Source organism: Exserohilum turcica, assembly GCF_000359705.1.
Source record: "Exserohilum turcica Et28A unplaced genomic scaffold SETTUscaffold_1, whole genome shotgun sequence".
In the NCBI taxonomy this organism is placed as follows: Eukaryota; Fungi; Ascomycota; class Dothideomycetes; order Pleosporales; family Pleosporaceae; genus Exserohilum; species Exserohilum turcicum.
In genome coordinates this window covers 3,923,801-3,950,007 of record NW_007359914.1, presented here as the reverse complement: position 1 = coordinate 3,950,007, position 26,207 = coordinate 3,923,801, and the positions used below count along the sequence as shown (strand labels likewise).

Here is a 26,207-nt window from a genome sequence, read left to right as displayed (position 1 = left end):
CGCCGCTCGACTCTTATTTTTTCCACGCCGTCGACCGAAGCGGCAAAAGGCGCTCGGCCCAGCGTGCCAGTGCTCGAGGCGCGCCAAGAAAAGAAAAAAAGGTAGGATGCACAGGATGCGCTACCTGCGCCATCGCCTGTGCTATCCGCTACTTGGCGATGGCGAGCAACCAAGCAGCTGCCTCATAAGACGACACGACACGGCTGACGCAAGGGAATGCCGCCAAAGCCAAAGATGCGGGGTTAGCCGCCCCAGGGCAGCGACCGGAACGGCCTAGCCCCAGCATCCTAGGCTGAGCGACGTCGGCCCTGTTGGCTGGTTGCAACCGTCGCCGGCTTACGGTGATATATTTCCTTCTCCCACTCGTCCCACGCACTCCTCGCTGGAAGCGTGAATCTGGCCTCTCGTCCTACCACGGTACAGCCATCTGCCGCCCAGCTAGAGACTCTTAAGTCGAGCCCGTGAGCCGAGCTGCCTCGCATCCCCAAAACGCAATCATGTTTGGCAAGACGGAAAGTAAGTCGCGTGTTTCACTGTCACGACGCCAAGTGGTTTCGGTCCGCAACCGCGAGGCTTGTCCAGCGGTAAGCCTGTTGCCAACTTCCCCATCGGCCGTGGCGACTGTGGCTACGCTTTCTCGGACCATAGCGCGCCTCTAGAGCGAGACACTGACTATTCCCAGAAGATCCGCCGTCTCCCGACCTGAGCAACCATGAGGTGGCCCCCAACTACCACCACTCCCACGGCGAGGATCCCGACCATGTTTCCTGCCCGCCCAACACGACGGAGCGCAAGCTCATGACCAAGATCGACCTCCATGTCGTCCCCTTCCTGTGTGTCATGTATCTGCTGGCCTTCTTGGATCGTGTCAACATTGCCAACGCCAATGTCTTTGGTCTAAGCAAAGAGCTGGATCTCTTGCGAGACAACCGCTACAATACGGCACTCGTCATCTTCTTCGTTCCCTATGTTCTGTTCGAGATCCCCTCCAACATTCTGCTCAAGAAGATGGAGCCCCGTCTCTGGCTCAGCATCTGCATGTTCGGCTTTGGAGTGGTTACCACGCTGCAAGGTCTTGTCCAAAACTACAGTGGTCTGCTGGCCACCCGCTTCTTCCTGGGCATCTTTGAGGCTGGCATGTTTCCGGGCTCCTTTTACCTGATTGGCATGTGGTATAAAAGGTCCGAGGCTCAGAAACGCTTCTCCTTCTTCTTCAGCTCAACCACCCTGGCCGGAGCCTTTGGTGGACTGCTGGCTAGCGCTATTGGTAAAATGGACGGCATAAGGGGCTACCGCGGCTGGAGATGGGTCTTTATCCTCGAAGGTCTACTAACCGTCCTGGTATCCTTTGCACTCTTCTTTCTACTGCCGAATTTCCCCGAGGAAGTCAAATGGCTGTCCGAGCCCGAGCGTGCCTATGTGAAATATCGCCTGCAAGTCGACCAAGGCCGCTCCGCCCGCGAACGACCCATCAAAATGCGAGATGTCGCCAACGTATTCAAAGACCCAAAGATTTTTGTTGGCGGCTTGATGTATTTCGGCCTCGTCATCACGGCCTACAGTTACGCATACTTTTCTCCCGCCATTATTCAAAGCTACGGATACTCTCCCATCCAGACACAGCTTCACAGCGTACCTCCTTGGGCCGCCGCCTTCGGCTTCAGCATGGTTATCGCCTACCTTTCGGATCGTCTAAAGCACCGCTACCTCTTCACTATTTTCCCCATTTGCGTCTGCATTGCTGGTTTTGCAATCCTAATCTCTGTGCATCATCACCGCGAAGTGCAATATGCGGCACTGTTCCTGGTAGCCTCGGGAGCCTACACGGCCATGCCTGTCATTGTTTGCTGGTTCAACATGAATCTAGGTGGACATCATAGGAGGGCAGTGGGCAGTGCATGGCAAGTTGGCTTTGGTACGTTCTTTCACGAAGCTCCCGCAAAATATATACATCTAACAGAATATTCCAGGCAACATTGGCGGTTTCGTCGCTACATTCGCTTTCCTCAAGAAAGACGCGCCCAAATACCTGTCCGGCTACTCCATCTGCATATCCTTTGTCTGCCTCAGCGCCCTCTGCTGCACCGTCTACTTCGCCATGTGTTACTGGGCCAACCAGAGGCGCGACAAGACGGCCCGCGACGTGGGCTTGACAGAGTACGAAAAAACCGAATTGGGCGATATGAATCCAGATTACAGATACCTGCTCTAGAACTTTTGTACCTTTTTTTGAGGCGGGGAATTTTGTCTTGTCAAAAAAAAGAAAGCATAGTACAAAAGAGACATGTAATGAGAAATCGTCACTTGGTGGAAACTGGAAGAGACCAAGTTGATGGTTCTATTTTTTTGGACTGGATTCAAGATATGATGTAATACGAAAGGGAATGGGAACCAATGATTGTTTACGGATATTCTTCATATAGTCTTCTTCGTCTTTTGGGACGATTATTACAGTAATTCAACATTTACATGCATTTTTTTGTGGCTGCTTTTCCACTGGATCATAATCACACTAGTATACATATATGGATATGCAGTAGTTCAGCATGTAGTTCAGTGTGCCGCACTCGGCTAGGATAATCCTTGTTTTTGGGCGCATATTCATAGACACTTTGCATGCTTGGAAACGACGGTTGCTCGGTTCAGACTGCCTAGAACGGTCTCATGCCCCGAGTCCAAGACAACGGCTAGTCAGTCAGTTAGTCTGCCGTGTGGCGATGACTTTCTTGGAAGGCTCAAATGTAATTATTTAGATTGAAAGTGGTGGTGGTGGTGGTGGTGGTGTAGAGTCCTATCGTTTCTGTATGGGTATGTGAATACATGACATCTCTCCTCCTTTCTACACAGCTACCATAGCCAGATCCAGTGACGAAACCCACCCACCCAGCTTTCCTCTTGCTCACTCCTCTCTCAACGCACTCGCGAGCTGTGCCGTCTTCTTCTTCCAGAACGCGCGATGCTCCTTTTCAATGCTGCGAAAATCCTTCATTTCCTTTTGGCCCAGTCCTTCAATAGTCTGGTTGAGTTTGTGCATCTGCTGCTCTGATACGCCTCCCGCCGCACGCAATGCGTCGTTTGAATACCGAGATGGCTGGTACAGAAAGCTTGGAAACGAGGTTATTGCGCTGGCGCCGTATTTGTCTCGGGCATCTGATGCATCTTGCTTTTCTTCCACAAAAGTGACGCGCTTCTTGGTGTGGCGCATCTTGGTCTTGGGAGGAGAAGTGCCGTATTCAGGTACAAACAAGGTAGATCCAGCATCTGTGGTCTTGGACGGCGACGAAGAAAGCAGCAATATTGGGCCATTGTGTCGCTGTTCGGTGAAGAGTAAGCGCTCCACGGCGTTCTCTCCGAGGCATTCGACTCCAAGTTTCCAGATTTCGCCCACGACGACTTCCCACTCTTTCTGTAGCTTGGCTAGTTTCGCCGTTTGCGCAGCAATGAGTTCTTCGTAATGCTGCATACGTATCTCCAGTGTCTGTTCGAAGCGCACATCCTGGCCTTGGCTGTTGGTGCGTCGGAGCCTGAGAGTGTACTGGGAGATGGGCTGGTGGAGTTGCAAGGCCAGCCGCTCGTACTTTGCTGGTGCAGAGAGCTTTAGTGGTGAGGCCGAAGTATTGGGTTCGTTGTTATCTGGAAGGATAGTCTGGAGCGTGCTCTCGTAGAGCGTGTTGAGCAGTGACTTGAGCCCAGCATTGATCTTCAGAGAGGCGGTTTTGTACAAATGTCTGCGATAGTTCTCGGTGGCATCTGTACGATGCGACATCAGTTACCAGCACCATCAATTCTAGTGATATACCATACCTTTGAATTGTGCACTTAACGGGTGCCTGTCTGATACGTGCTTTGCGGTTCTCTTTTTCACCCCACCACGCGGGCTGGAGTGCGACCTGACGCTTATCAAAGTCGTAGCATCGGCATCTTCCTTGGCGAAATCGGATGGGACATTGATCACTCGATGTGCATGTGCGGCCTGATCTCTCCTCTTGTTATGGTTCTTAAAGACGGCAGTGGTAGGGACTGATTTCCTTACTCTTACAGGCGATGTTTTCTTCAAGGGTGAGCCCATGTTAGCGTACACACATAAAACAGACCTGTCGCGCCCAGATGCCGTCCTATACGGGTAAAGAGAGTGCACTTGATGGGTCGAGGGTTTCAGCAGGATTAGTGCTGTATGTCTGGAGGAAGCGAGAGATTGGATCCAGGCGCCTGGGACATCCTAGCTCTGGTGTGGAAGGCGCGCTGAAAACAAAGCAAGAGCGCCCTACACATGCACGAACATGAGAGGAAATCCCCGAGCAACGACGCATGTGTGCCCACACCAATGAAACAGGTGCGCAAAGGCGGCTATATGACCGCACATGCTTTGATCATCATATGTATACATTGTCGTCGTTACGTGAATAGGAGCCATTGGCAGACTCTCTCAAATGATGCAACATAGTATTATACATTTCGCAGGCTGTGACTCACGCCATTGTTCTAGACGTGATCCTTACGGTGCCTTTTCGGCTGGAACAAGCACGCCCTTCTCCTCGAGCATCTTCGCCAGCGACCCATCCTGGTGCATCGTCATGAGAATATCGCAGCCTCCAATAAACTCCTTGTCGACGTATAGTTGGGGTATCGTTGGCCACTCTGAGTATTCCTTGATTCCTGGTACATTTGTCAGCAAGCGCCATCTATGACCGTTCGCAGCATTCGCATAGAATTCAGGAGAGGTATGTTGGAGGTCTCAAAGGCATCTGTTCTGGGAATATCCTACCCTGCCTCAGCTCCTGGTCCTCGAGCACGTTGAAGGCTGTAAACTTGTCTGGGTCCACGCCCTGCATGCCCAGAATCTGGATGCTAGCTCTTGAGAAACCACATTGCGGCGTCTCTGGTGTGCCCTTCATGAACAAGACTACCGGCGAAGACGCAATGGCCCTGTCGATTGCGGAGCGAACTTCGTCGGATAGCAGCCGTACTTGAAATGGCGTCAGGAAGCGTGTGGTTGGAGTAAAGCGAGGTGCGCTTGCGCGAGTGGCGGCTCGGAAGGCCTGGTAATTGTTAGGCGCATGTAGTTTTTCAAGACCGAATTCATTGGAGTTACCGAGGGAATTGCGCGTCTTGCAAACATTTTGTGTTGTTGGTAAGGCGTCGGCGGAAAGTTTGGTGGATGGCGACACCTCCGCTGTTCGCCGCATCCGAAGTTTTGGATGAGGTCAGAGCGCCAAGGCCGGGTCACTAATGCATGTATTCTATTCGCTCCGCCCATACATGGCCTTTACCATTGTTCATGACGATTTTATTGCGGGGAATTTATTTCAAGATGCAAATAAAAAACAGCGGTTTTTGGTTATGTCATACATGCTTGCATTGCCAATCTCAAGGTACACATTTGTACAGCATGCGAAGTCTCCTGCGATCTGCAATGAGAGCGCGACGACAGCCGCTTACACTTGGCCAGATTTGCACAGTCTGACTGACCATGACACGGAAACGGGCCATTATCAAAGTTAATCCGCATGTTATTTCGCCGCATTTATCTAGCTGCCATGTGCCTTGAATCAGGCTGAGAGATAAAGCGACATTTCTGTTAGGATGATACGTACAGTATCTTGGTATATGGCAAGCCCAGTCGCCATCGCACTATTATGATGTATAACAGGTTGATATTTTCTTTGTGTACAAGACTGTGAACCGGGCCGCATCCACCTTTCTATCCTAATAGTTTTCCAGTACAACTCACTATTGTGAACAATGGCGAACCCATAGCTGGTTCCGAGAGGAAATGCGGCACGATAGTCTTGGACACTTGGCAGATACCGTTTACAGCGAGATACCGCTAGTACCTATTGATCAGATGATGGATAGCTGAGCGGCAATTACCTCGGGCTGATCGTATTCGCCGCTCGTCACGGTCTTACGTCGACTAAAACCTACCTGGAACCACCTCCGCCATATAAGCCCGACACTGTTGTACTATCTGCGGGCTACACCTCCTTCCATTCTACCATACTGCATTGACCATAACAAACGTTGTGTATAACGTAAACGCTGCCGAGCCCGGGAGCACGTCCGGACGTATCGTAAAAAGAGAAAGCGTGGAAACACCGAAGAATCTGAAAATATCGCGCGACAAGCCTAGAAGTGGGACGACAAGACGATACTTGGACCGAGGTGGTATGGGTCCGGGCAGACTGCTGGGAATCAGACTGGGGAACCGGCAGTCTATGCTACTTGTCGTTAATGGCTTGAGCCAGGCAAGTTGTGAGTCAAATCCGAGGACATGGTGAGAGGACTGGACATGGAGCGTGGTAGGTATATACTACATCGCAGGATGTAGACAACGTCGGCCTGGCAAACGGAATCGAGAGATAAAAGGCTGCAACTGGGAAGAAAGTAGCTGACGTGTTTGATAAGACCCATTCTGCGGAATCTCGTCGTGACATCTCTGTCCGTCCCGTACGATTACGTTTGGGTACAAAGAGGGGAAGCTACACGCCACCGAATCAGCGAGCTGCGATCGATGTCTGGCGCTTCGGTGCGATGTTGACGCGATAGAACCAACTGGACATGGAAAAATAGCTATCGTCTGGCCGACGTCCTGCAGCAGTAATATCCCACAGGTTTCGGCGCTTCCCGATGCGTCATTTTTGGGCGATCCAACGTCGTCTACATCCAACACGGCCTCAGCAGTCCAGAACATGAGGCCAGTCTATCTCTCACATATCCCATGGCTGAAGGGTGACGGATAGCGGCCGTGCATGGGGAGTACCGATGGTCGAAGCCCGGCTCTTGAATGTATGTATTCATGCTGCGCAGGGGGTTGCTCGACGGGCTGATGGGCTCACTCGACAATGTCCATAGTGCTCACACTCACACAGAGCCTTCAAGTGGACCACCGCTACACTAAAAATGGTCCCGGAGAATCTGCACCCGATGCTGGCGATCCGATTTTGTCGACGCTTCTCTGGCCGTGCCTCAGGGTTAACGGCTAAAGTCGACGATGATGAAACCGACAGGTAGCGAGGTATGTATACCGGACTGATATTGGCTGCTAAATCACCGAGAGATATCATGTTCCTGTTGCTGTGCAGCGGTGGGCCGGCGAGCGAGCAAAGCGGGACGATTTGGCAACGGGTGTTCGGAGTTGGCGCTGGGGATAGCCGTCGAGTATTGTGGTGCAGACACGAGATGGCCGCGTCTCTCCAGCTCTTGCAGGGAAGCGTGGATTGGGTTGCCCCCTCGAGGCCCCCCAGCTATCCATTACTCATTACTCACATTCACCCGCACGCACGGCACGGGGCTGGATGGCAAATTTGATAGGGCTGATGGGAAGGCGATCCGACGGCGGCCATGGCGATGCGGAGGGCGCCTCGTGAGCAAGCAGACGCAGACGCGGGCCTGGGCACAGGGGAGGGGCGTGTGGATAGGGGCGAATTGCGGCAGCGCGAGGAGGTGCCACGCTCGTATTGCTGTGGTGGTTGTTTGCTGGGCAGAGGCGGACTGGGACAGAGAAGGCAGCAGGAGGTTGCCTCAGGCTCGCGCCCGCAGCAGCATTGGCCGCCCGTTGCAGGACAAAGTCGCAGCTCTCCCCTCGCCCCATTCTCCACCAATCTCGAGGCGCTAGTGTCAGCAGAGGCTCGCGGCAGCGCAGGCGTGATTGGTGCAAAATCTGCGAGCGCCTGGCAGCGCGAGGTAAGCCGACGGATAAATGGAAGCCCCAGCTATCGGCGGGCGCGCCACGGTACCCGCCCGGGTCCGTACAGACACACTATCCCACAGTCCCAACTTAGTGCCAATGCCAACGGCATATTCACTGTCCAGCCATACGACAGCGTTGGAGCGATCAAACGCGCGGGTTTTACGGAGGCTTGGTGCTTCCCTCTGCTCAGGACATGGTGCTATCTCTCTATCTCTCTATCGCCAGCACCCTCACGCCGCACTGCGATTAAAGCAACACGCCGCCCTGCTTCCCGCCTCGCACGCACACCCCACGGATGAATGTACAGCGCCCTCTCTGAGACGCCTGTATTTCTCCAGACGCCTGTCGCCCCCCCCCCCCCCCACACCACCTCGGCCTCCTCGACGTTTTGGAGATGGTAGCGACGGCCGTTGCAGTCTGCCAGTTGTATACCGCCCGTCGCATCCTCGCCGAGATCCAGCATCGCATCAACGGCTTCAACACCTACGGCTAACCCACAGGACACCACCCACGACGACACACAACACCCACCCATGGCGACCATGGTGCAGACCACCGGGGGCATCACCAGCCCCCACCTCAAGGAAGGCGCCGTCATTGACGTGCAGGCCATTCCCCATGGCGCCCGGCCGGCGCTGTTGATCCTGCACAACGACGGCGAACAGGACATTGTGGGCATCATTGCCGATGTGCTTGGGCAGAAGTGGGAGGCGGCGCCGTCGGTCGAGGCAGCGCTGGCCGGCCCCCAGGAGACGGTCTATGGCTTGAGCAACCGGCTGGCCAAGCCGCAACTCGACAACTGGGATCGCTCCAGGCTGCTGATCAACACGCACCGCGTCGACGGAGACCACGAGCTGGACGAGGCCATCACCGACCTATGCGACTATGAATATCTGTACACGCGATCGCCGTTTTTCCGCCGCGACGTCTCGCGCTACCTCTCCTTCATCCTGGGCCAGATTGGCCCGCACCGCGACCTCACCAAGAAGGCGCGCACGACGCTCATCTCGACGACGTTCCCCGACGTGCATGCTGCGCTGCCCAACCTGGACATCCTGTCGGTCGGCGCCGACGCAATCGAGATCCGAGTCGACCTGCTGGAAGAGCCGCTGCCGGACGGCACCATTAGCAAGATTCCCAGCCTCAAGTATGTCGGCGAGCAGGTCATGGTGCTGCGGCAGCGCACCGAGCTGCCCATCATCTTTACGACGAGGTGCATAAAGGAGAACGGGCGGTTCCCCATGGACGACCCGACGCTCTTCTACCGGTACCTTGCGCGGGCGATACAATGGGGCTGCGAGTACATTGATGTGGAACTGTGGCTGCCCGAGGAGATTAGGCGGAAGTTGTCAGAGAACAAGGCATGCACCAAGATCATCTCGGCGTTCCACGACTTTTCGGGCACGTTCAAGTGGACCGCACCTGAAACGCAGCGGCTGTTCGAGATGGGCGCCGTGTACGGCGACATTGTCAAGATGTATGCGCTGGTCAACTCGATGCAAGAGAACTATGAGCTGGAGTACTTCCGGTCGACAATCCAAGCCAAGTATCCGCACCCGCCCTTTTCGGGGCTCAACATGGGGCCCATGGGCCAGCTGTCGCGAACGCTGAACAAGATCTTTACGCCCATTACGCACCCGCTGCTGCCCATGATTGCGGCGCCGGGGCAGCTGAGCGCGGCCGAAATCAACGCGGCGCTGCACACCATGGGCCAGGTGCCCAAGCGCGACATCTATGGCATTGGCAGCTACCGGTCGACGGCGCAGGCCATGTTTTTCGAAAAGTGCTTCAACGAGCTGAGTCTGCCGCATTCGTTCATGTTTGCGGAGCGGGCGCCCAAGGCGTCGATTGAGCACATTCTGCGCCGGCCCAACTTTGGGGGCGCCTACATCAACCCGCCGCTGGCAGCATCGGCGCCGTACCTGCCAAGCCTGTCGAATGCTGCGCGGGCGATTGGGCAGGTAGACACGGTGCTGGTGCCGCCGGGAGCGAGCAACGAGTCGTTTATCGGAGACAACACTAGGTGGAAGGGGATACGCGCGACACTGACGCGCGACTTTGTGCCGTCGGCATACAGTGGACAAGCGGCCCTGTTGCTGGCCAACAGCGAGGCGGATGCGTCGGCATCCATATTTGCGCTGAAGAACTTGGGCATCGGGCCTATATATACGATTGGGTTCCGGTCCCACGGACCGCTATCTACGGATGTGTCGCCAGTGCGGTCCATTGACGACGTCAAGCGGCTGCAGGAGCCGTTTGTGATTATCTCGGCGCTGCCAGCAGAAAAGTCGCTGCTGGTGGTGCCTCTGCTCAAGCACTACCGGGTGGCAGGGCGCAACGGCAGCACCACCGGACCAGGGGCGACGGGGGCAAAGGCTGCAGGCAAGGTGTTTGTCGACTTGGCCAGCGGGACGCGAAAGGTGGACCCACTGGCCATTGCGACGTCTGTGGGCTGGACTGCGTACGGCATCGCTGACGTGTCGGCATGGACAACGGTCGAGACGATTCGGAAGCTGGTCGGGCAGAATGTGTGTTATGACTTTGTGCGGCTGGCGCTTGGAAGGGGGTATTTTTGAAGCTCGCAAACGACGGGCGGGGATTATGTAGATAGCATGTATGGTATTACTTTTTGGTAATAAGAGTCCAAGAGTCCACGGGGGCAGCGTACGTACCAAGCGGGACAGGCGGCGACCATGGCGCATGCAGAGGCGGTGATGGTGGTTCGACGCGTGCAAGTGCAATCACAGAGGGGCCCACCCAGGGAGAGTGACATGACATGCAGCGTGACCGTAGAGCAGACCGTTCACCCGCGAGACGGCAAAGCCCCTTGACGAGCCGACAGGGTACGCGGCAGGGCTCGAGAGGAACAGGGCCAGATGGACAGGGCTCGGGGGTTGCTCAGGGCAGCCAGGGTGCTGTCGAGAAAGCAGTGCAGCCGCATTCGCGACGATGCAGGGCGTCGACAGAGGGCGGCGGGGGCGTGCAGAGGGGGGGGTGTGAGGTGTGTGGTGTGGTGTGGTGTGGTGTGGTTGAGCAGGCGGCGGCGGCGGAGGAGGAAGAGAAGGAGGGGGGGAGAGTATCGATATCGAGGTGCATGCGGGCTAGGGCTGGATTGATGGGCGTGGCCGGGCAGAATACCCCAGATTTCCAGAACAGAAGCTCAGCAGGCCGGCACTACCGGTGGAGCTATTGCCCGCAACGACCTGGCCTGGACGCATGAGACGACGGCCGTGCAGGGCGCTACGAGTAGATTGCAGCGCACCCCGTATATGGAGTGGGAATAGTCGTAGTGCGTGTGAGGGTGCGTGTGAGTGTGTGTAGTGGTATATGCATGCGAGGGGGAGCAGGGCCGAGGCACGGGGCAGCCTCTATTTTATTCTAGTAGCAGTAGTAGTATCATCTTTTATTGCCCATGGCCACGCCGACATGGTGGTGGTGGTGGTGGTGGTGGTGAGGAGACGAGACGAGATGAGGGGAGGGCCATGACGGCGTAGCGTGGTAATAGTCGTAGTAGTAGTCGTAGTAGTAGTAGTAGCACCGCACTAGCACAGCGACCGCGTCCAAGAGCGTCCAAATTAAAGCCGCTGGCAGTGGGGACGGACAGGGCGGCGCAGGACCGGACAGGGGTGTGAGGTGAGGTGAGGGGGGGGGTGGAGGGGAGCGAGAGCGAGCGCCCGCACAGATGGGATTGGATTGGGGGTCGCGATTCAGTTGCGGCGGCGCACGTCGGCTAGGGCCTCGCTGGCGGGCGACGGGCGACAGGCGATGATGATGATGACGGGGGGTCGGATGGGATGAGGGCGGCGGCACGCGTGATGGCCAGGTCGGGGCGACTAACCCACGGCGGGCGGCTCGTCAGCTAGCTCCATCCAGCATGTATGAATGAGTGAGTGAGTGAGTGAGTGAGTGTGTGTTGTGTGTATATGTTGTACGTAGGATGTGTGGACGTATGTAGCATTACTATGGCGTCCATGGGCCAGCCAGTTACTTAGCGCATCTACTGCTACTACCACCACCACCACCTATGTATACAGTGAGTGTATATACTTTTTCTGGGGCGAGGGGGGGGGCCGCGCGCGTGCACGGGAGCCCTTCTTCTTCCTAACGTCCTGTGTCCAACGTCACATTCCGCCTCTTGCTCCCAGGAAATGCTTCTGGTCCGCCGCCCCATAGCTTCGCCATGTCCACCGAAGTCTCCCAGTCTCTGGCTGCTGCAATGGCCAGGCCGCAAATCGGCATCGACAGACTGCCCGCCCGCCGTGTCTCGACAGAGCCCCGCGAGGCCATGAACTGCAAGAGTTGTCGAAAGCGAAAGGTACCGTGTGCTTGCTCTGCTCGCATCCCCGTCTGCGTGCTGACCCGCCAACCCCAAAGATCAAATGCAACCGCACACGCCCAACTTGCGAGGCCTGTCAAGTCTTCAACTGCCCGTGTATCTACGGTACATGCCTCGGCTTTCTCGGCGCCATCCAGACGTGTGCTGACCGCCTGCTGCAGACGCCGTGCCCAAGAAGAGAGGCCCCAAGACCGACGTGCTCGAAGCCCTGCTGAAGCGTGTCGATGGCCTGGAAAAGCGCCTGGTCTCCGAGGGAAAGAGCGATGATCTAGCCAACACGGCCTCGACCTCGACCTCGACCACCAAAACTGCCACCGCCGCCGCCGCCGCCAGCAACACCGCCACCGCTACTGCCACCAAAGAGAGCACGACCCCCGACTCCAAGTCCACAGACACGGCAGCCTCACAGCCGCCGCGCGACCACGCCCACGCCCACGCGCGCTCAAACTCGACGAGCCATGGATCGCAGCACCACCTGTCGCCCATTGAGCCAAGGTAAACATTGACGCAACCTGCAATTCGCGCTCCACTGCATAGGCTGATGGCAACAACTAGTGTTCAATCCCCGGCCTTGGCGCCGGATCTACTCGTCGACACCTACTTTGCCAGAATACACGGAAAGCCCTACTACATCCTCGACGAGCCCACCACAAGACAGCGCCTGCAGGCCAATCAGCTGCCCAGCCACTTAGCCTATGCCATTTACGCCGTGAGCGCCAGGTACGCTCCAGCTCTGCCATCCTTGGACATAGCCGAGCAAAACTAACCTATTACCCCAGATATGCACCCCACTTCGGAGGATACGGCTCTGCGGTGCGCATCGGGCAAGAGTATGCCCGCCGCGCCCGCCTGGAGCTCGATGTTGATGAGCCGTCCATCGACGCCCTGCAGACGCTCATGCTGCTTTCACAGGCAAGCTTCCAGCTTGGCAAGGGCAAGAAGGCTTTTATGCTATTGAGTACGCGAAGCACCGCCATCCAGTCAAATCACACGCGGCTAACATGCATTCCAAGACTCGGCCATCAGTATGGTCTTTGCGCTCGACCTTCACCGCGAACTGCCCGCCGGCATCAAGGTCACACCTGCCGAGCGCGAGGGCCGACGCCGTCTCTTCTGGTCTTGCTACCTCATGGATCGCTTTGGTGCAGCTGGATCCAAACGACCCTCTTTGATCTCGGATGAATCCATTGTTTTGCGCCTGCCCAGCTGGCAGCTACACCCGGGGGCCATTTTGATCGAAGGAGACTACTTTCCAAACGGATGCAACCTGCAGTACATGGGTGGTACTGGAAAAGGCGGCCAAGGAAGCATGGGTATGCTGATTGGCATATCGCGAATTCTCGGCATAACCAATCGCTACCTTGCGGCTGGCGGTGTCAAGGGAGACTCGCATTTTCCTTGGCATTCATTATCGAACCTATCCAAGATTCGCCAAGAACTCGACACATGGGCCCTGGAGACGCAGGACACCTTCACATCCATCGAGGCTCTCTTTGGCCAGCCCGACAGCACCATACTGGTCCTTAGCAAGCTGGTCTATCACCTGATACATTGCCTCATCTACCGGCCCTTTCTCCCCATAGATTTGGCAGAGCTGTCGGGGACGTCCCAGCATCAGCCCTGGCAGATTGAGGCCACCAACCTGTGTTTCCTCCACGCCAACGCAATAGCCGAACTGGTCGAGATTGGGAGAGCCTCGTCTATCATGGACTGGCCAGCATTTGTCAGTTACTGTGTATGCACCGCTGGCACCATTCACGTGCATGGTGCACATTACCCTGGGCGCGAAGGCGAGGTATTCTCCGTCAGTCCAGAATTCCTATCGCGTGAGATGCAGCAGCTCTCCGAGCTTCGCTTCATCTGGGCGGGCGCTCAACATCAACGGGATACGCTGCAAACAATCTACGGATGCCACACTGAGCTTGTCCAATCGTTGGCTAGCAACCCAATGCGATACGCTCCAGTATTCCAACTAGAAGACTTCTTCGACAGGTACCCAGGCCACATTTTTGATGGGTCACACATTACGTTTATGGACATTGCGGTCGAGTCCATCAACGAAGGGTGAGTGAGAAAATATGTGATTAAACTGCGGCTGCTGACGACCCCCTAGCCTTGCGACATTCAACATTGAGCAACGCAACAACATGTACATGACGAGCGGTGTCATTGGCAACCCTCAGGGCTACCCAAAGCAAACAGTGCCGTCGCAACGTTCGCAGTACTCGAACGGCCATCCAAACAAGAGGCGGAGAGCAACCACTTCATCCACGAAACCGCTTGTCCAATCACAACCTATGCCTCCAACACCCATCCTGGCCACGCATTCGGCTACTGTACATCGATCTTCCGAGGCAGGAACTTCAGAGTCGCACCCAAGCCCTGGAGACACCAGAACCCTCGCTACCGACTCGAGCGTTCCTCCTTACACGCCACCGCTACCAAACACATCGCTGAATCCTCCCCACCCCAATGGTGGTGGACTTGGTCTCCCTTTTTCGCCAAACTTCTCCTTTTCTCCCTTGCCGCAATTTGCCAGCTTAGCGCCGTCACCGATTGCTCGGCCAGCAAACCTCAACCACGGCCAGGAGCATCATGCGATAAATTTCGATCCTGTACTCAGTGTGCCGCCACCCTACGACCAGCAGCCTACCCCTGGCGCTGGAAGCACGTCAGGTGCATCGGCGCATACGGATCCCGACAGCAAGGATCCATTCTTAAGCCTGCTGGAACAGCTTGCAGAGAACGAGGTTAGCAGGGGCGGCCCGAGCGAGCTGGACTTCTTTCTGAGTGGTCAGAGCGGTTGAATTCGTCAACCTTCCTCATTCAGCTCCAATCCGCGGACATGGCACTCTGGCGACATGAGGGCAGATTACCAGGGCGAAGATGCAACTTTCGCCACAACAGCGTGCATGTGAATGCACTTTCAGTTCAAAGTAAATTTTTTTTTCCTTGTCATGGCTTCAAGAGGCATGATGGCAGGCTCACTGCGGACCGACGTGGTTTCGGATGGCATCTGACTTGTTCTCTTACACGTTCAAAAATCGGGGCGGCGCAAAATTGAGGCATCGGAATAGAGAGCGGCTAGCTTCTCGGCGTGGGTAAATACGGGCAACGAAGTCAACGGCAATCACATGTAAACTTGTATAATATTTGTCGACACAGCAATTCAGCAAGCGCTTTCGGACGGCAAGCCGGCAGCATCAAGATGTCGGCGACTCCACACTACCCAAACCATTGCCAGACGCGGCCGTGCAGACAAGGTGCTCTACAAGATGATCAGTCGTTGGCGCCCGCAGGCACAGCAGGGCCGGGGGCAGTTCTGGGGTGTGTGGAGAGGTGCATTGCAGAGGAATGATGGCAGAGGACGGCGGCATCGGTGCCGCAAACAGCAGGGTAGCCGCTGTGCGCAACCGATGCCTGTTCCGGCCAAACACTCGACAGGTCGTTTTCACAGCTGCAGCCAGAGGATAGAAACCCGGGTTACAATGCGCTAGCGTCACATCTTGCATGAAAACAGCACCGGGGTTCGGCCGCGTCATCTGGGGTCCCCGGGAACTCGCTTCAGACGGGCGCGCACCCCAGAGACGCATCTGGCCGCAACAATGGGCATGTCGAAGAAAGAAGATGGAAATTACCCAGGCCTGCGTGTCCTGCCATGGCGAGGAATGACACGGCAGCCAACATGACTCACAGCAAAAGCAACATGACGCCGCCGACTGTCAATGTGCAACAAGGACACGACGTGACGGCCCACACTGCGAGTCATCGGTTCCGTGGCGTTTTGGTTGACGAGCAACCAGTGTCTCCACGGCTGCGGGCTTGCAACCAGGTGCGCAAGGCAATCTGGGGTGCATAAGGCCGTTTTGGTCTCATGCGCACGGAGAGAGTGCTCCGGTGCGAATACATTGTGTGTCAGCGTGGCGCTGCTGTATATGTTCTGGACGAAAAGACAAAAAGCCACTTGCTTGTACAGGCGTTCGCATCACGACCTCCATCTGGCGGTGGCCAGCGAGAAGCCAACGGCCGCGGAATTCATGATTGGCGGAACCAGATTGTCCGTATACAGCGAAGCACTTAGGTGCAGAAAATCTACTGCAGGGACAGCATCGCAGCCCAAATTTCATCTCGAGAAGTACACACCAGGCCTGCAGGCAAGAGTGTGTATGTGTAAGAGAAAAACGGCACATTACAACTTGGCCGTGTAAGCGCAAAAGCGAGAGAAACAAGTAAAGTCTACCGAGTCGTGCGGACCCGTGTGTCTCTCCACCTTCCTTGCTTCCTTTCCTTCCCTTCGTCCTTCTCCCCACACATTAACTCGTTTTGACCTATTTACCGGTGGCTACATTCTCCTTGACCTTCCTCTACATGCCGAGTCCAATGGCACCAGGCGCGCCCCCCTCAATAAAAAAAGAACGCATGGCTTGCAAAGTACCCGCCGGTAGTTGGCAAAAATACCAGCCTATCCGCACGCTAGAACAATGACACGACAACGGTGCAAGCGGGATACGCGGCCATGTGCACGAGCAAGGTGAAGGCGGGGGAGGGCCCGTTGATCAGATGCTGCAGGGCACAGACGCATCGGATAGAGGTAGGTAGGGGTGTGTGAATAATACCAGGAAAGAAATTGAGCGACAGTCGAACAGCCCTTGTGACGACTTCTGCCGTAAGCTGCAGCATTAGGTAAGCGGGCGAACGCGCGGGCGGCGGCAGCACACACACACACACACACACAAGGGAAGTTGAAGGGTGTGTGTGTGTGAGCGAGAGAGATATGAAGCGATCGACAGTGGTAATTCCCACAACTACTCGTATCTATTTCCATATTGGCTCGGGACATGGCTAAGTCTAGAAGGGAAACGAGCCCAAGACACCGAACCCAACCGAGGAAATAGACCGAGATGCAGGCACGGCACTTGTATTCACTCCCACACACACTCGTACTCGCACCCACACACCCACACCCGGCTGGCTTTACGATCATGTACGAGGCGTGTATCTTGATCTGGATCCTCGTTTTCCGCCGCCACCGCCGTTCCCTTTTTTCTGCTCCCCTTCACCTAAGAATAAACTATAACCCTCGTATTATAGCACATCATCATGTGTAGATGTGTAGCTGTCTCGTGTTATTACCTAATCTGCACATGCAATGGAATTGACGCATGCACATGGATGAGGGACGTGTAACCCCGCGATCCTACAACGCTGACGCTACTGTTACCACGTACCTGTGCACACTGCACGTGTATTATGTGGGGAAAACTTAAATCGAAAACGTCACGAATAAGTATTGTGCTCGATATGCCTTTTCCATTTTGAAACCTTTTCCCCTCGCACCCTTTCTTTCTTTTCTGCAATGGCTGCTGATAGCCGTACTTGGCAAAAAAAGATAATCCCCATTAGAAAAGACCCAAACAACGCACCGGCCCATGGGCCCACCTCTTTTAGATTAATGAAATCTCTTTGTTTTTTTGGCCGACCCGTTTCCCCCTTTTTTCTCTCTCTTTCAAGATAGCGAAATAAAACACTGTTTGTTTTTGCACTGGTTTGCCATTTGCGATGGTTGCATGAGGAGGGAAAAAAAAGATGTATATCCCACCGGGTGTATGCACGAACAGCACAATGTAGTAGCACGTATGATGTCATGTGATGATGATGACGATGATGATGATCGTCCTTGCAGTAGTTGGTGTAATGGTAGTTGGAGTAGCTGGTAGTAGCAATGGTTCCTTTTTACGTCCGTATCCCAAGATTGCGCTTCTTCCTATCGATCGATCGACTCTAGACTACTAGCACCAGCACCAGCACCAGCACCAGCGCCAGCATCACCACCATTCCCCAAGCAGAAAAAAAAAGAATAGCAAAAAAGCCGCCTAAGCCGAAAACGAAGAAAAAAAGAAGAGGAAAAGAAAAAGGAAAATACAAGTCAAGGACGGCAGAGAGACACGAGCGAAGGAACGAAGGATTCCAAAGCCACTCCAAACGAACCTCTTCCCCACTTTTTATACATGTACGTGCATTATATATACACGGCTAACTGCTTTTATACCTAGCCGCCGAAACTGCCTTGGTTGTTCACTCCACTTCTTATGTACTCCACACACACACACACACACACACACACCTCTCCCCTCTTGTTCAAACCAAAACTATCTAAACTATGCAAGTGCAAGTGCCAACGCAATGCATAAATGTATGGCTTTATTTCCCTTTTTCTTTGGTTGGTTGGCTGTCTCGAGCGAAACGGGTCTAGTGGCTGTGGATGTGAACAGGGATACTGTTCCTTTGTATAGTTCCTTGTCTTTGTGCTTGTAGGGCCTGTGCTTCGTTTTCTTCATTCCTTCATTCGTTCATTCGTTCCATCCCCGGCTTTCTTGCTCATATGTATGTACACAGGGAGAGAAAGAGAGAGAGAGAGAGGGGGGGGGAATACAGGGATAGAGGGATACAGGGCGTAAAACAAGGCGTAAAAAAACTAAATCTGGACTAGTTTTGGTTTTCACATGCGCGAAATACATACATAGTACACACATACATGCATGCATGCATTTTGTTACTGAACCCCCCCCCCTTCCCCCCTGTCTGTTTATTCAGCAAACCTGTTCACCTGTGCTGAGCTCAGTCCAGTCCAATCTCATCCCCAAGTCTTAACTAGGAAATCTCATATTAGATATTAGATAGGGCCCCAAAAAAAACTGCGGCTGATGAATGGATAAGAGAAATAAAAGCTACAGAGCACAGCCACTTTCACACCCACCCGCAAAACTGCTCATTAACCCCGTTCGTTCTGGAGCGGGCGGGCGGGCGGACGGGCGCGGACGCGGCTGACGGGGCGCAACAAAAAAAAAGAGAGAGAGAGATAAGCACTGTCCAAGGCCTGGGCTCTCTTTTTTGTTTTGCCCTTTCCCTTTTTCACACGTGCATGCCATGCCGTGCCATGCAAGTCATCACCAGAGTGCTCAGACGCTCATCAGACACGCGTCGGCATGTTTTAGAAGGGAACAAAATGCAAATGCATGTGTTTTTGACCAGGGGGGGGCAAATAAGCGATGCGTTTTTTTTTCTTCTTTTCTGAGTAAAGAAGTGGTGGTGGCGCGAGGGCAAAACGCATATCCGGGGAGCGAAATTATGTGCCTGTTATTACAATGCAAAACATGTGGCGTATGAGCAGTCCCCCGTCAGAGGGGGGTGTTGCAGACTTCAACTTGCGAGTGACAAAGGGACGTGTGGCAGAGGGAAACCATTGAAACGCTATAGTGGCTTGGTAATAAGAAACTTGAGAAAGAAGCGTCGTTTGATCATTTGCTGCTTCAGTGTAACATAGTGCCATTTCTTTCGTCTATTGTAATCATTCCATGTTTACTCTATGCTAAGCATGCCAGGTGCTGACTACGTGCGTCAAGGGACCATGTAGTTGCATGTCTGATTTGTAACGATTCCAAAAGCTTCTAGGTCATGGTGACGAGTTCCTCTGCGGAAACCGGGTGGATGGCCTAAGGGAACACATGTTAGCAGATCCATGCATGTCAGCTACGGAGTAAGAAACCTAGACTGTAGTTCCCGCGTCTGACTCGCTCCATCCCCTGCCAACACAAACGTGGGCAGATGAGTTCATGCTCGATTATGACCACCGACACAGCCTGCATATGCAGGCACGGAAGATTGATACAGAAGCAGGAAATGAAGAGAAAAAAGGTGTGAATAGATAAGGGTACATACCACGCAGTTATCAAAATCCTTCTTCGTGGCACCCATCTTAATCGCCACGCCGAATCCTTGCAGAATTTCACTGCTGCCCTGGCCAAGGATATGCAGACCGACGACCTTCTCCTCTGGGCCTACACAGATAATCTTGTATGCCGTGGGCTGCTTGTGCTCTGGGTCCATCATGGCAAAATACATGGCCTTGAACTCGGTCTTGTAAATCTTAATCTTGTCGTCGTACTTTTCGCGGGCCTCGGGCTCCGTCAGGCCAATAGAGCCAATTTCGGGGTGAGCAAAGACGACCGAAGGAATGTTCTCGTACTCAAGGCGCGAGTTGGGCTGGTTGTTGAAGAGGCGCTCCGACAGGCGGCGGCCAGCAGCAATGGCAACAGGCGTGAGCTCAAAGCCACGGTCGCAGACATCGCCGATAGCGTAGATGTTGGGGATAGACGTGTTTTGGAACTCGTCAGTGACAATGTGGTTCTTCTCGTTGAGCTTGATACCGAAGTCCTTGATCTTGAGGTCTTCGATTTCAGGCACACGTCCAGTGGCGAAAAGAACGGTATCCACCTCGATAAAGGATTCGTTCTTGGTCTCAGTCTCTTGGTAGGTGACACGCTTCATTCCCTTTCCAATGTCCTCCACCTTTGTGATCTGTGATCCCTTGTACAGGTTGATGCCTTGACGCTCATACTCTTGGGTTACGACATCCTGGATCATGGGATCAAAGCTTCGGAGCATCGTTTGGCCACGGATGAAGAAGTGCGTTTTCGAGCCAAGAGCGTGGAGCATGCCGGTCATCTCGACACCAATGTATCCTGCGCCGCTTGTTGCGATACTCTTTGGCTGCTTCTCGAGCTCGAAGAACCCGTCGCTGTCGATGCAGAGTTCCTTTCCGGGGATATCAGGGAGCTTTGGTCGTCCGCCAGTCGCAATGAGAATGTGCTTGGCCTTGATGCGCTGAGTGCCCCCTTCATTCAACGCAACCTCGACCTCGTCCGTTGCGACAAACTTTGCACGTCCCCGGATGTGCTCGATTCCATCCTTGTTCAGATTGTTCTCGTAGATGCCGTTCAGACGTGTGACGTAGTCGTCCCGCTTCTTCTTGAAGTACGGCCAGTCAAAGTCTGGTACCTCGCCAATCTGGAAGCCGTACGAGCGCGCGTCCCTGAAGGTCTCTGCAATTGCTGCTGCATTCCAGGTGACCTTCTTGGGCACACAGCCGACATTTACGCAGGTGCCGCCGTATCGTTTGGATTCAATGGCAATGACTTTTGCGCCATGTTTGGCGGCTCGTCGAGCCGAGGCAATGCCACCGCTACCGATGCCAATAACCAGGTAATCACACTCTTTGGTCTCGGTCGACATCTTGGGGCTTGTTGTGGAGAAGTGCGAGGAGAGGTTGGACAGGCGTGCGGATGCCACTGTGGTTCGGGGAGAGTGAAAGGGCGAGCGGGACAGGATGGTCTGTCGGGCAGGTGGAGGGGTAATGGTTCGGAGACTCGCCGACAGAGCTCGCAGCCTATAACCCGTAGATCTTTGCATTAAAGTCGCAGGCCGGGTGACAGCGGATACTTGTAATGCGGCTGCAAGACACCTGGATTGCAAATACACACTGTAGCCAAAGACTGGACTGGATGACTTAGTAAGCCTCAATCACACATGTGGTCATGCGGCAGCGCCGTTCTCCTGTATCGCCTCCGAAAAGATTGCCGGACAGAGGCAATGGATGATGCGAGGGCTGACCTACAACTGCAGGGCAACTCCAGCGGGCAAGCCGATGTCTGCCGCTTGATTATGCAAGAGTTTTGCGATTTTGCGAATCTGCAACCAAGACTGAACAGACAATGACGCGACCTCGGTGCACTAGCAAAGCCACATCGGCACTATGCCGCTTGCGACCAGCTGCTCTGGCGATTACCTCATCGTTTTGGAGCCCCAACATCCGCACGCGTCTTCTCAAGCGCAATTGTATCCTCACTCATGTGAGTTTGACTTTGCGGCTGCTGGCTGGTCAAACATGCCAACAGGCGGAAACTATACAAATCTTCCTGGATCCTGGATCCTAACGCACACTTGCCGCCCCCCAAAGACATCACGCCATCCCCGCGGCGAGCTTTAACACGCCGCACGTCCTCGCGCACACAGCCAAATCTACGTGTATCGACCTGCACACAAGACCCTCCAGGATGGGAGGCAGGCTTTCTATGCCCAAAGCCGCTGATGGCATGAGCGAGGCTTCCAAACCCACCTCTGGCAATGCGCCTCCTCGTCTTTCACGGAATCGCGGTATCATCAACGGCCGTGTAAGACACCAATCTTCGGTTTCAATTCGAGTGTATCGTCTTCTGACTAATGCATAGACGGTTATGGCGCCGCTGGCCGCCTTTACCATGGCCGGTCTCCTCTTCGTTTACGCTCGAACATCAATACGTGCTGCCAAGCTCAATGCGCAAAAGCACCGAGAAGCAGATGGAGGACAGATCAGCTGGCACAAAGAGAGCCTGAGGCGCCATGGGCAGATAGAGCGAGTGGATGATGACAGGGGAACATTTGGAGAGGCGCTCATGGGAGATATCCGCAGGAAGAAACAGCAAAAAGTCGAGGAGAATCAAAACGTCTCGACGGAGCGGTCGGACAACGAAGCGGAGCTGAGGAAGATTATAGGCAAGAAAGACTGATGCCGCTGTGCAGCGGTTCGGCGTAGGGTAGCAGTCCTACAGACGCCTCGGCTCAGATTGAGTATGGGCACGTTGATACATGAAAAATCAACGGTTTTGGCTGAAGCCACATCGCTACATTAGACCACGTGTAGCACTGGAGTCTCGGCATGCCATGTCTAGTCTGATGTGACGCTGATAAGAGGCGATTTCCGGAGGCCGGTGAACTAGAGTCAAGCGAAAAATCCATGGTCCGCGGCCGGTAGCCTCTTGTTACACGCGGCGTGCTCCAGGTGCAAGGCTACACCGGTGTACTCTGGGCTGTTTGACCTCGGGTAACGACAGGGCCTGGCGTGGAAGAGGGCCACAGTGTGCTGCGTATCTGGTGTCGAGACTGTGATTCGCCAAAGCTATGGTGATGCATGTGGGCCGGGGTAAGTGTTGAGCTTCACGCTGAAACCAACCCCGCATTCTATGGCCGAAGCCCTCCAGCATGGCACTGTGCCACGGGGTTTGGCTATGCGGTGGCGTGCGCAATCACGAGAGAGCCAAACCGTGGCGTGTGAATGTGTCGATGGATTTCGCGCGCGTTGACGGCAGCCTGTGTGCGATCTGGGAGACATATTGAAGCGCAGTCGTCGTTGTCGATCATGCCCATGCAGCCAATGAGCCTGTGCGTCCGAGGCCGTTAAACCGCTTTGGAGCAGCGAGCGTGAGCTTAACCCCACCATATTCCATCACCACGCCCCGACCCTGTACTCACCCAGCAGCATCCGCCATTGTCGCCCGCCCGCCCTCTCTGCCACCAACCGCTCCACGCCGCACCGGTCGCGCACATCCCGCAACCCTATCGAGCCTGACGACGCATCGGCCTTCATGGAGCTTGCCTGGCTGCTGGCCCGATCGCGATTGCCGTAGGAGGACATCTCTGTCTTCCACAGCTAGCGATAGCCGGTATGCCCAAGCAGGAGGACCAGAGGCCAACCCTACAAAGAGGCGCTCCCCCCAGGCCCCGTGATCTGACCGACATCTCGAGTGCCGTCCTGCGGAGCGAGCAGGCGAAGCGATGGACCAAGCGGTACAGGACTGAGGTCGCGGCAAGCTCGAGCAGCCTCCTCTCTACCTTTGCTGCCGTGCGTCATCCTGTCCTCCAGGCAATCACGTCGACTTTGGAGGTGCTAATAGCTTCCAGTATCCTCTGGACTCGGTCAAGACCCGCCTGCAAGCGTACGCCTGCCTCCCCCTATCTTCCGGCGCACCACTAACACGAAACAGATACAAATTCAACTCTTTCACCGACTGCGTCCGACATACCTACCGAACCGAAGGCTTCCATGGCTTCTACCGTGGTATGCTGCCCGTTTCCCCGTCGCATCACATACACACTAACGCGCACTTTACAGGTGTCTGGTCTCCTCTCGCAAGCATCACCCTCGTCCGCACTGTGTCCTTCTCCATATACCAGCGCTCCAAGTATGCGCTTGACAACTGGATTTACCAAACTACTGGAAGCTCGCCACTTGTGATTGCGAATACCAAGGGTGCATGGCCGACGCTCTCGACGGTCACATGTTTTGGACTGGCAGGCGTCAATGCGGGTGGAGCTATCACAATCATTGCATGTACGGGCATAACGCTGCCACTCTTATGCGCGACCAACTGACTCCCTCTAGGCCCGTTTGAGTTGACCAAATTAAGCGCACAAATCTCTGTCCTGATGGCCGAGCGTAACGATGGCGGCGGCAAGAATGATGCGATACGGAAAAGTTACCAGAATTTGGGAACCTGGAAAACGGCACAAAATCTGGTTAGGCACCGAGGATGGAGGGGGTTGTATTCCGGCTTTCATCTGCATTTACGTGAGTGAGCCGGAGCACAGAAAGCAGGACGTGCCACAGGCTAACACCACATAGTTCGAGATTCAATCGGCACGGGCATCTATTTTGTTACATATGAAAGCGTGAAACAGGTTTTGGCAAATGCTCGTGGCACATCACCCACACATCCGCTGGCAGTTGTCATAGCAGGCGGGCTTTGTGGACTTGTGAGTTGGGCGTGTGTAAGTACACCGACGAAGCGAAACAGGGCGTTTCTGATAATTACTTTAGATATTCCCCATCGACACTGCAAAGAGCATTTACCAGCGCAACTGCCTAGTGGGAGGAAGAGACAAGGCCACTCGCCCGAAAATCCAGTTCTTCAATCGCCGCATGTATCAAGGTGAGGGTGATTTGTCAAGAAATTGAGGACGCAATGTTGACAAACTTCAGGTCTGGGCGTATCCATGTCTCGCTCCTGTATAGTCAACGCCATTTTCTTTACCGCCTTCGAGTTTTTAAAGAAGCGCATCAACAGCATGACTTATGATGAGGAGCTTCTGCGCGCGTACGATGTATAACTCAACCGTCTTTTACCGTTTCTGGATGAGGCATTGGCCAGGCGCATACAGCATCTTGCTGCGAACTGATATGTCAGTTACTGTGAATTTGAAATTGCCATTATGGGCATGTCATTGAATATGGCGCAAAACTATGCGCACTCTTGCGAGTATCATCGAATCCGAAACTTGATACTTTCCCACTCGAGTAGTTACATAACCCTATGATTCCAACTATTCCCCGGGGTGCACCATCAAAGCACTAGACAACAGCGCTTCGCTCCAGGAAAGCATGCGGAACGTGGACTCATGACTAGCGCGCGTGAAGGCTACCACACGTGTGACTGGCGTGACCATGCCAAGGACTATGTGGATAACAGTGGAGTCCCGGTATTGCATGTAAATCAGAAAGCACTTCACGCTACTGTGACTAATAACAGCGACCGGGTGGGGTTGGCAAAGGTAACTTGACTTCACTACTGCAATAGCAAAAGTACGGACGACTGGAGAAGCCTCTGAAGACAAGGCATTTCTTCGCCCAGTGTCATCACCTAGGGTATCACGACGAGACTCCCGACATTGCGCTTTTCGAAGTATTCATTGACCTGCCGACCTAACATATCTCATGACGCCGTCTTTGTTTCTTTCGGGGAGGGCCCGTGTGCAAAACCGTGGTCACGGAGAGGTCGTGACTATGTCCACCCCAGCAATGGGAATATACCCGCTGATGAATCCGTTGTGCAACCCCGATAAAGGCAAATGTCGAAGCAAGAAAGGGAAAGAAGACGCTTAGTCGAAGAGACCGAAGCCCATGTCCTCGTCGGACTCCTCCTTCTCTGTAGGCAGGTTAGTGGGCCAATCCGATGCCGCATCTGCACATGGGTCAACGTACCCTCTTCCTTCTTCTCCTCAGCCGCGGGAGCAGCCTCGGCGGCACCGCCAGCAGCGGGAGCACCGCCGGCAGCAGGGGCAGCAGCGCCGCCGCCTGAGCCAACGTTCAGGAGCAGGTCCTTGACATCCTTGCCCTCAAGAGCCTAATTCACACATCAGAAAAATATTCCGTGCCGCAGCGGCTTCGCAGGGGCGCACCTTGGCGAAAAGGGAAGTCCAGATGGGCTCGATGTCCTCGATCTTTGCGGCCTTGATGAGAGATTGGAGCTTGTCGGCCTGTTCAAATTAGCCACTGTGCCCGTAATTTTGCAGATGCACCTCGGCAGTCGTACAGTGATGTCGACACCGTCATCGGCGAGGATGAGAGCGGCGTAGGAGGAGGCGAGCTCGGCGGTAGACATTGCGACGGTGGTGATCGTGAGATTGGTCGTGAGGTCGAGGTGGTGGTGGTTTCAACGATGCTGAATTCAATTGATGGTGTGGAAGGCGCTAGTCGAGCCCTTCGCTTAGCAGCGCCTAGCCTGTTTGGGATGGGGCGTCGCCGATGCC

At 54.6% G+C, this 26,207-nt stretch overlaps 10 protein-coding genes across 10 annotated transcripts; 6 read left to right on the top strand and 4 right to left on the bottom strand.

Moving 5' to 3' along the window:
- Positions 1–100: 100 nt before the first annotated feature.
- On the top strand, positions 101–2,462 carry SETTUDRAFT_162762 (uncharacterized protein). Its single transcript, XM_008022989.1, has 3 exons — positions 101–516; positions 683–1,915; positions 1,971–2,462. Exons 1-3 carry the CDS (start codon positions 498–500, stop codon positions 2,210–2,212), a joined length of 1,494 nt encoding a protein of 497 aa, XP_008021180.1. The 5' UTR covers positions 101–497; the 3' UTR covers positions 2,213–2,462.
- Positions 2,463–2,899: 437 nt separating this feature from the next.
- SETTUDRAFT_85304 (uncharacterized protein) lies at positions 2,900–3,766 on the bottom strand (the record flags this gene model as incomplete). Its single annotated transcript, XM_008022200.1, has 1 exon — positions 2,900–3,766. One exon carries the CDS (start codon positions 3,764–3,766, stop codon positions 2,900–2,902), a length of 867 nt encoding a protein of 288 aa, XP_008020391.1.
- A 631-nt stretch (positions 3,767–4,397) lies between these two features.
- Positions 4,398–5,143, bottom strand: SETTUDRAFT_162761 (uncharacterized protein). Its single transcript, XM_008022988.1, has 3 exons — positions 5,093–5,143; positions 4,766–5,039; positions 4,398–4,656 (listed from the first exon to the last, which is right to left on the bottom strand). Exons 1-3 carry the CDS (start codon positions 5,117–5,119, stop codon positions 4,496–4,498), a joined length of 462 nt encoding a protein of 153 aa, XP_008021179.1. The 5' UTR covers positions 5,120–5,143; the 3' UTR covers positions 4,398–4,495.
- A 3,082-nt stretch (positions 5,144–8,225) lies between these two features.
- On the top strand, positions 8,226–10,339 carry SETTUDRAFT_162760 (uncharacterized protein). Its single transcript, XM_008022987.1, has one exon. It carries the CDS (start codon positions 8,233–8,235, stop codon positions 10,264–10,266), a length of 2,034 nt encoding a protein of 677 aa, XP_008021178.1. The 5' UTR covers positions 8,226–8,232; the 3' UTR covers positions 10,267–10,339.
- Positions 10,340–11,807: 1,468 nt separating this feature from the next.
- On the top strand, positions 11,808–14,833 carry SETTUDRAFT_134587 (uncharacterized protein; the record flags this gene model as incomplete). Its single annotated transcript, XM_008022986.1, has 8 exons — positions 11,808–12,005; positions 12,065–12,131; positions 12,188–12,521; positions 12,582–12,746; positions 12,806–12,984; positions 13,040–14,090; positions 14,140–14,240; positions 14,283–14,833. The coding sequence occupies exons 1-8, from the start codon at positions 11,871–11,873 to the stop codon at positions 14,831–14,833; spliced, it is 2,583 nt and encodes an 860-aa protein (XP_008021177.1). The 5' UTR covers positions 11,808–11,870.
- A 777-nt stretch (positions 14,834–15,610) lies between these two features.
- SETTUDRAFT_162759 (uncharacterized protein) lies at positions 15,611–16,207 on the top strand (the record flags this gene model as incomplete). Its single annotated transcript, XM_008022985.1, has 1 exon — positions 15,611–16,207. A coding segment is annotated over one exon (275 nt), but the record flags the coding sequence as incomplete, so codon positions are not given.
- Positions 16,208–19,339: 3,132 nt separating this feature from the next.
- On the bottom strand, positions 19,340–21,203 carry SETTUDRAFT_162758 (uncharacterized protein). The gene is made up of 2 exons (XM_008022984.1): positions 19,746–21,203; positions 19,340–19,519 (listed from the first exon to the last, which is right to left on the bottom strand). Exons 1-2 carry the CDS (start codon positions 21,096–21,098, stop codon positions 19,475–19,477), a joined length of 1,398 nt encoding a protein of 465 aa, XP_008021175.1. The 5' UTR covers positions 21,099–21,203; the 3' UTR covers positions 19,340–19,474.
- Positions 21,204–21,937: 734 nt separating this feature from the next.
- Positions 21,938–22,411, top strand: SETTUDRAFT_18981 (uncharacterized protein; the record flags this gene model as incomplete). Its single annotated transcript, XM_008021957.1, has 2 exons — positions 21,938–22,036; positions 22,094–22,411. 2 exons carry the CDS (start codon positions 21,938–21,940, stop codon positions 22,409–22,411), a joined length of 417 nt encoding a protein of 138 aa, XP_008020148.1.
- A 760-nt stretch (positions 22,412–23,171) lies between these two features.
- On the top strand, positions 23,172–24,955 carry SETTUDRAFT_162757 (uncharacterized protein). Its single transcript, XM_008022983.1, has 8 exons — positions 23,172–23,523; positions 23,583–23,617; positions 23,666–23,739; positions 23,794–24,012; positions 24,064–24,249; positions 24,304–24,449; positions 24,499–24,610; positions 24,661–24,955. The coding sequence occupies exons 1-8, from the start codon at positions 23,347–23,349 to the stop codon at positions 24,786–24,788; spliced, it is 1,077 nt and encodes a 358-aa protein (XP_008021174.1). The 5' UTR covers positions 23,172–23,346; the 3' UTR covers positions 24,789–24,955.
- A 129-nt stretch (positions 24,956–25,084) lies between these two features.
- Positions 25,085–26,103, bottom strand: SETTUDRAFT_162756 (uncharacterized protein). Its single transcript, XM_008022982.1, has 4 exons — positions 25,991–26,103; positions 25,857–25,934; positions 25,660–25,801; positions 25,085–25,603 (listed from the first exon to the last, which is right to left on the bottom strand). Exons 1-4 carry the CDS (start codon positions 26,057–26,059, stop codon positions 25,557–25,559), a joined length of 336 nt encoding a protein of 111 aa, XP_008021173.1. The 5' UTR covers positions 26,060–26,103; the 3' UTR covers positions 25,085–25,556.
- Between the last annotated feature and the right edge of the window lie 104 nt (positions 26,104–26,207).

Coding starts and splice junctions, on each gene's coding strand:
- SETTUDRAFT_162762 (XM_008022989.1), top strand. Junction 1,916..1,970: donor TGCATGGCAAGTTGGCTTTG/GTACGTTCTTTC, acceptor AGAATATTCCAG/GCAACATTGGCGGTTTCGTC.
- SETTUDRAFT_162761 (XM_008022988.1), bottom strand. CDS start 5,119: ATGTTTGCAAGACGCGCAATTCCCTCG. Junction 5,040..5,092: donor CAAGACGCGCAATTCCCTCG/GTAACTCCAATG, acceptor AACAATTACCAG/GCCTTCCGAGCCGCCACTCG. Junction 4,657..4,765: donor GGACCAGGAGCTGAGGCAGG/GTAGGATATTCC, acceptor CAAATGTACCAG/GAATCAAGGAATACTCAGAG.
- SETTUDRAFT_162760 (XM_008022987.1), top strand. CDS start 8,233: ATGGTGCAGACCACCGGGGGCATCACCAGCCCCCACCTCAAGGAAGGC.
- SETTUDRAFT_162758 (XM_008022984.1), bottom strand. CDS start 21,098: ATGTCGACCGAGACCAAAGAGTGTGATTACCTGGTTATTGGCATCGGT. Junction 19,520..19,745: donor AGGATTTTGATAACTGCGTG/GTATGTACCCTT, acceptor GTGTTCCCTTAG/GCCATCCACCCGGTTTCCGC.
- SETTUDRAFT_162757 (XM_008022983.1), top strand. CDS start 23,347: ATGCCCAAGCAGGAGGACCAGAGGCCAACCCTACAAAGAGGCGCTCCC. Junction 23,524..23,582: donor TCCTCTCTACCTTTGCTGCC/GTGCGTCATCCT, acceptor AATAGCTTCCAG/TATCCTCTGGACTCGGTCAA. Junction 24,013..24,063: donor AGCTATCACAATCATTGCAT/GTACGGGCATAA, acceptor GACTCCCTCTAG/GCCCGTTTGAGTTGACCAAA.
- SETTUDRAFT_162756 (XM_008022982.1), bottom strand. CDS start 26,059: ATGTCTACCGCCGAGCTCGCCTCCTCCTACGCCGCTCTCATCCTCGCC. Junction 25,935..25,990: donor ATGACGGTGTCGACATCACT/GTACGACTGCCG, acceptor TAATTTGAACAG/GCCGACAAGCTCCAATCTCT. Junction 25,802..25,856: donor GGACTTCCCTTTTCGCCAAG/GTGCGCCCCTGC, acceptor TGTGTGAATTAG/GCTCTTGAGGGCAAGGATGT.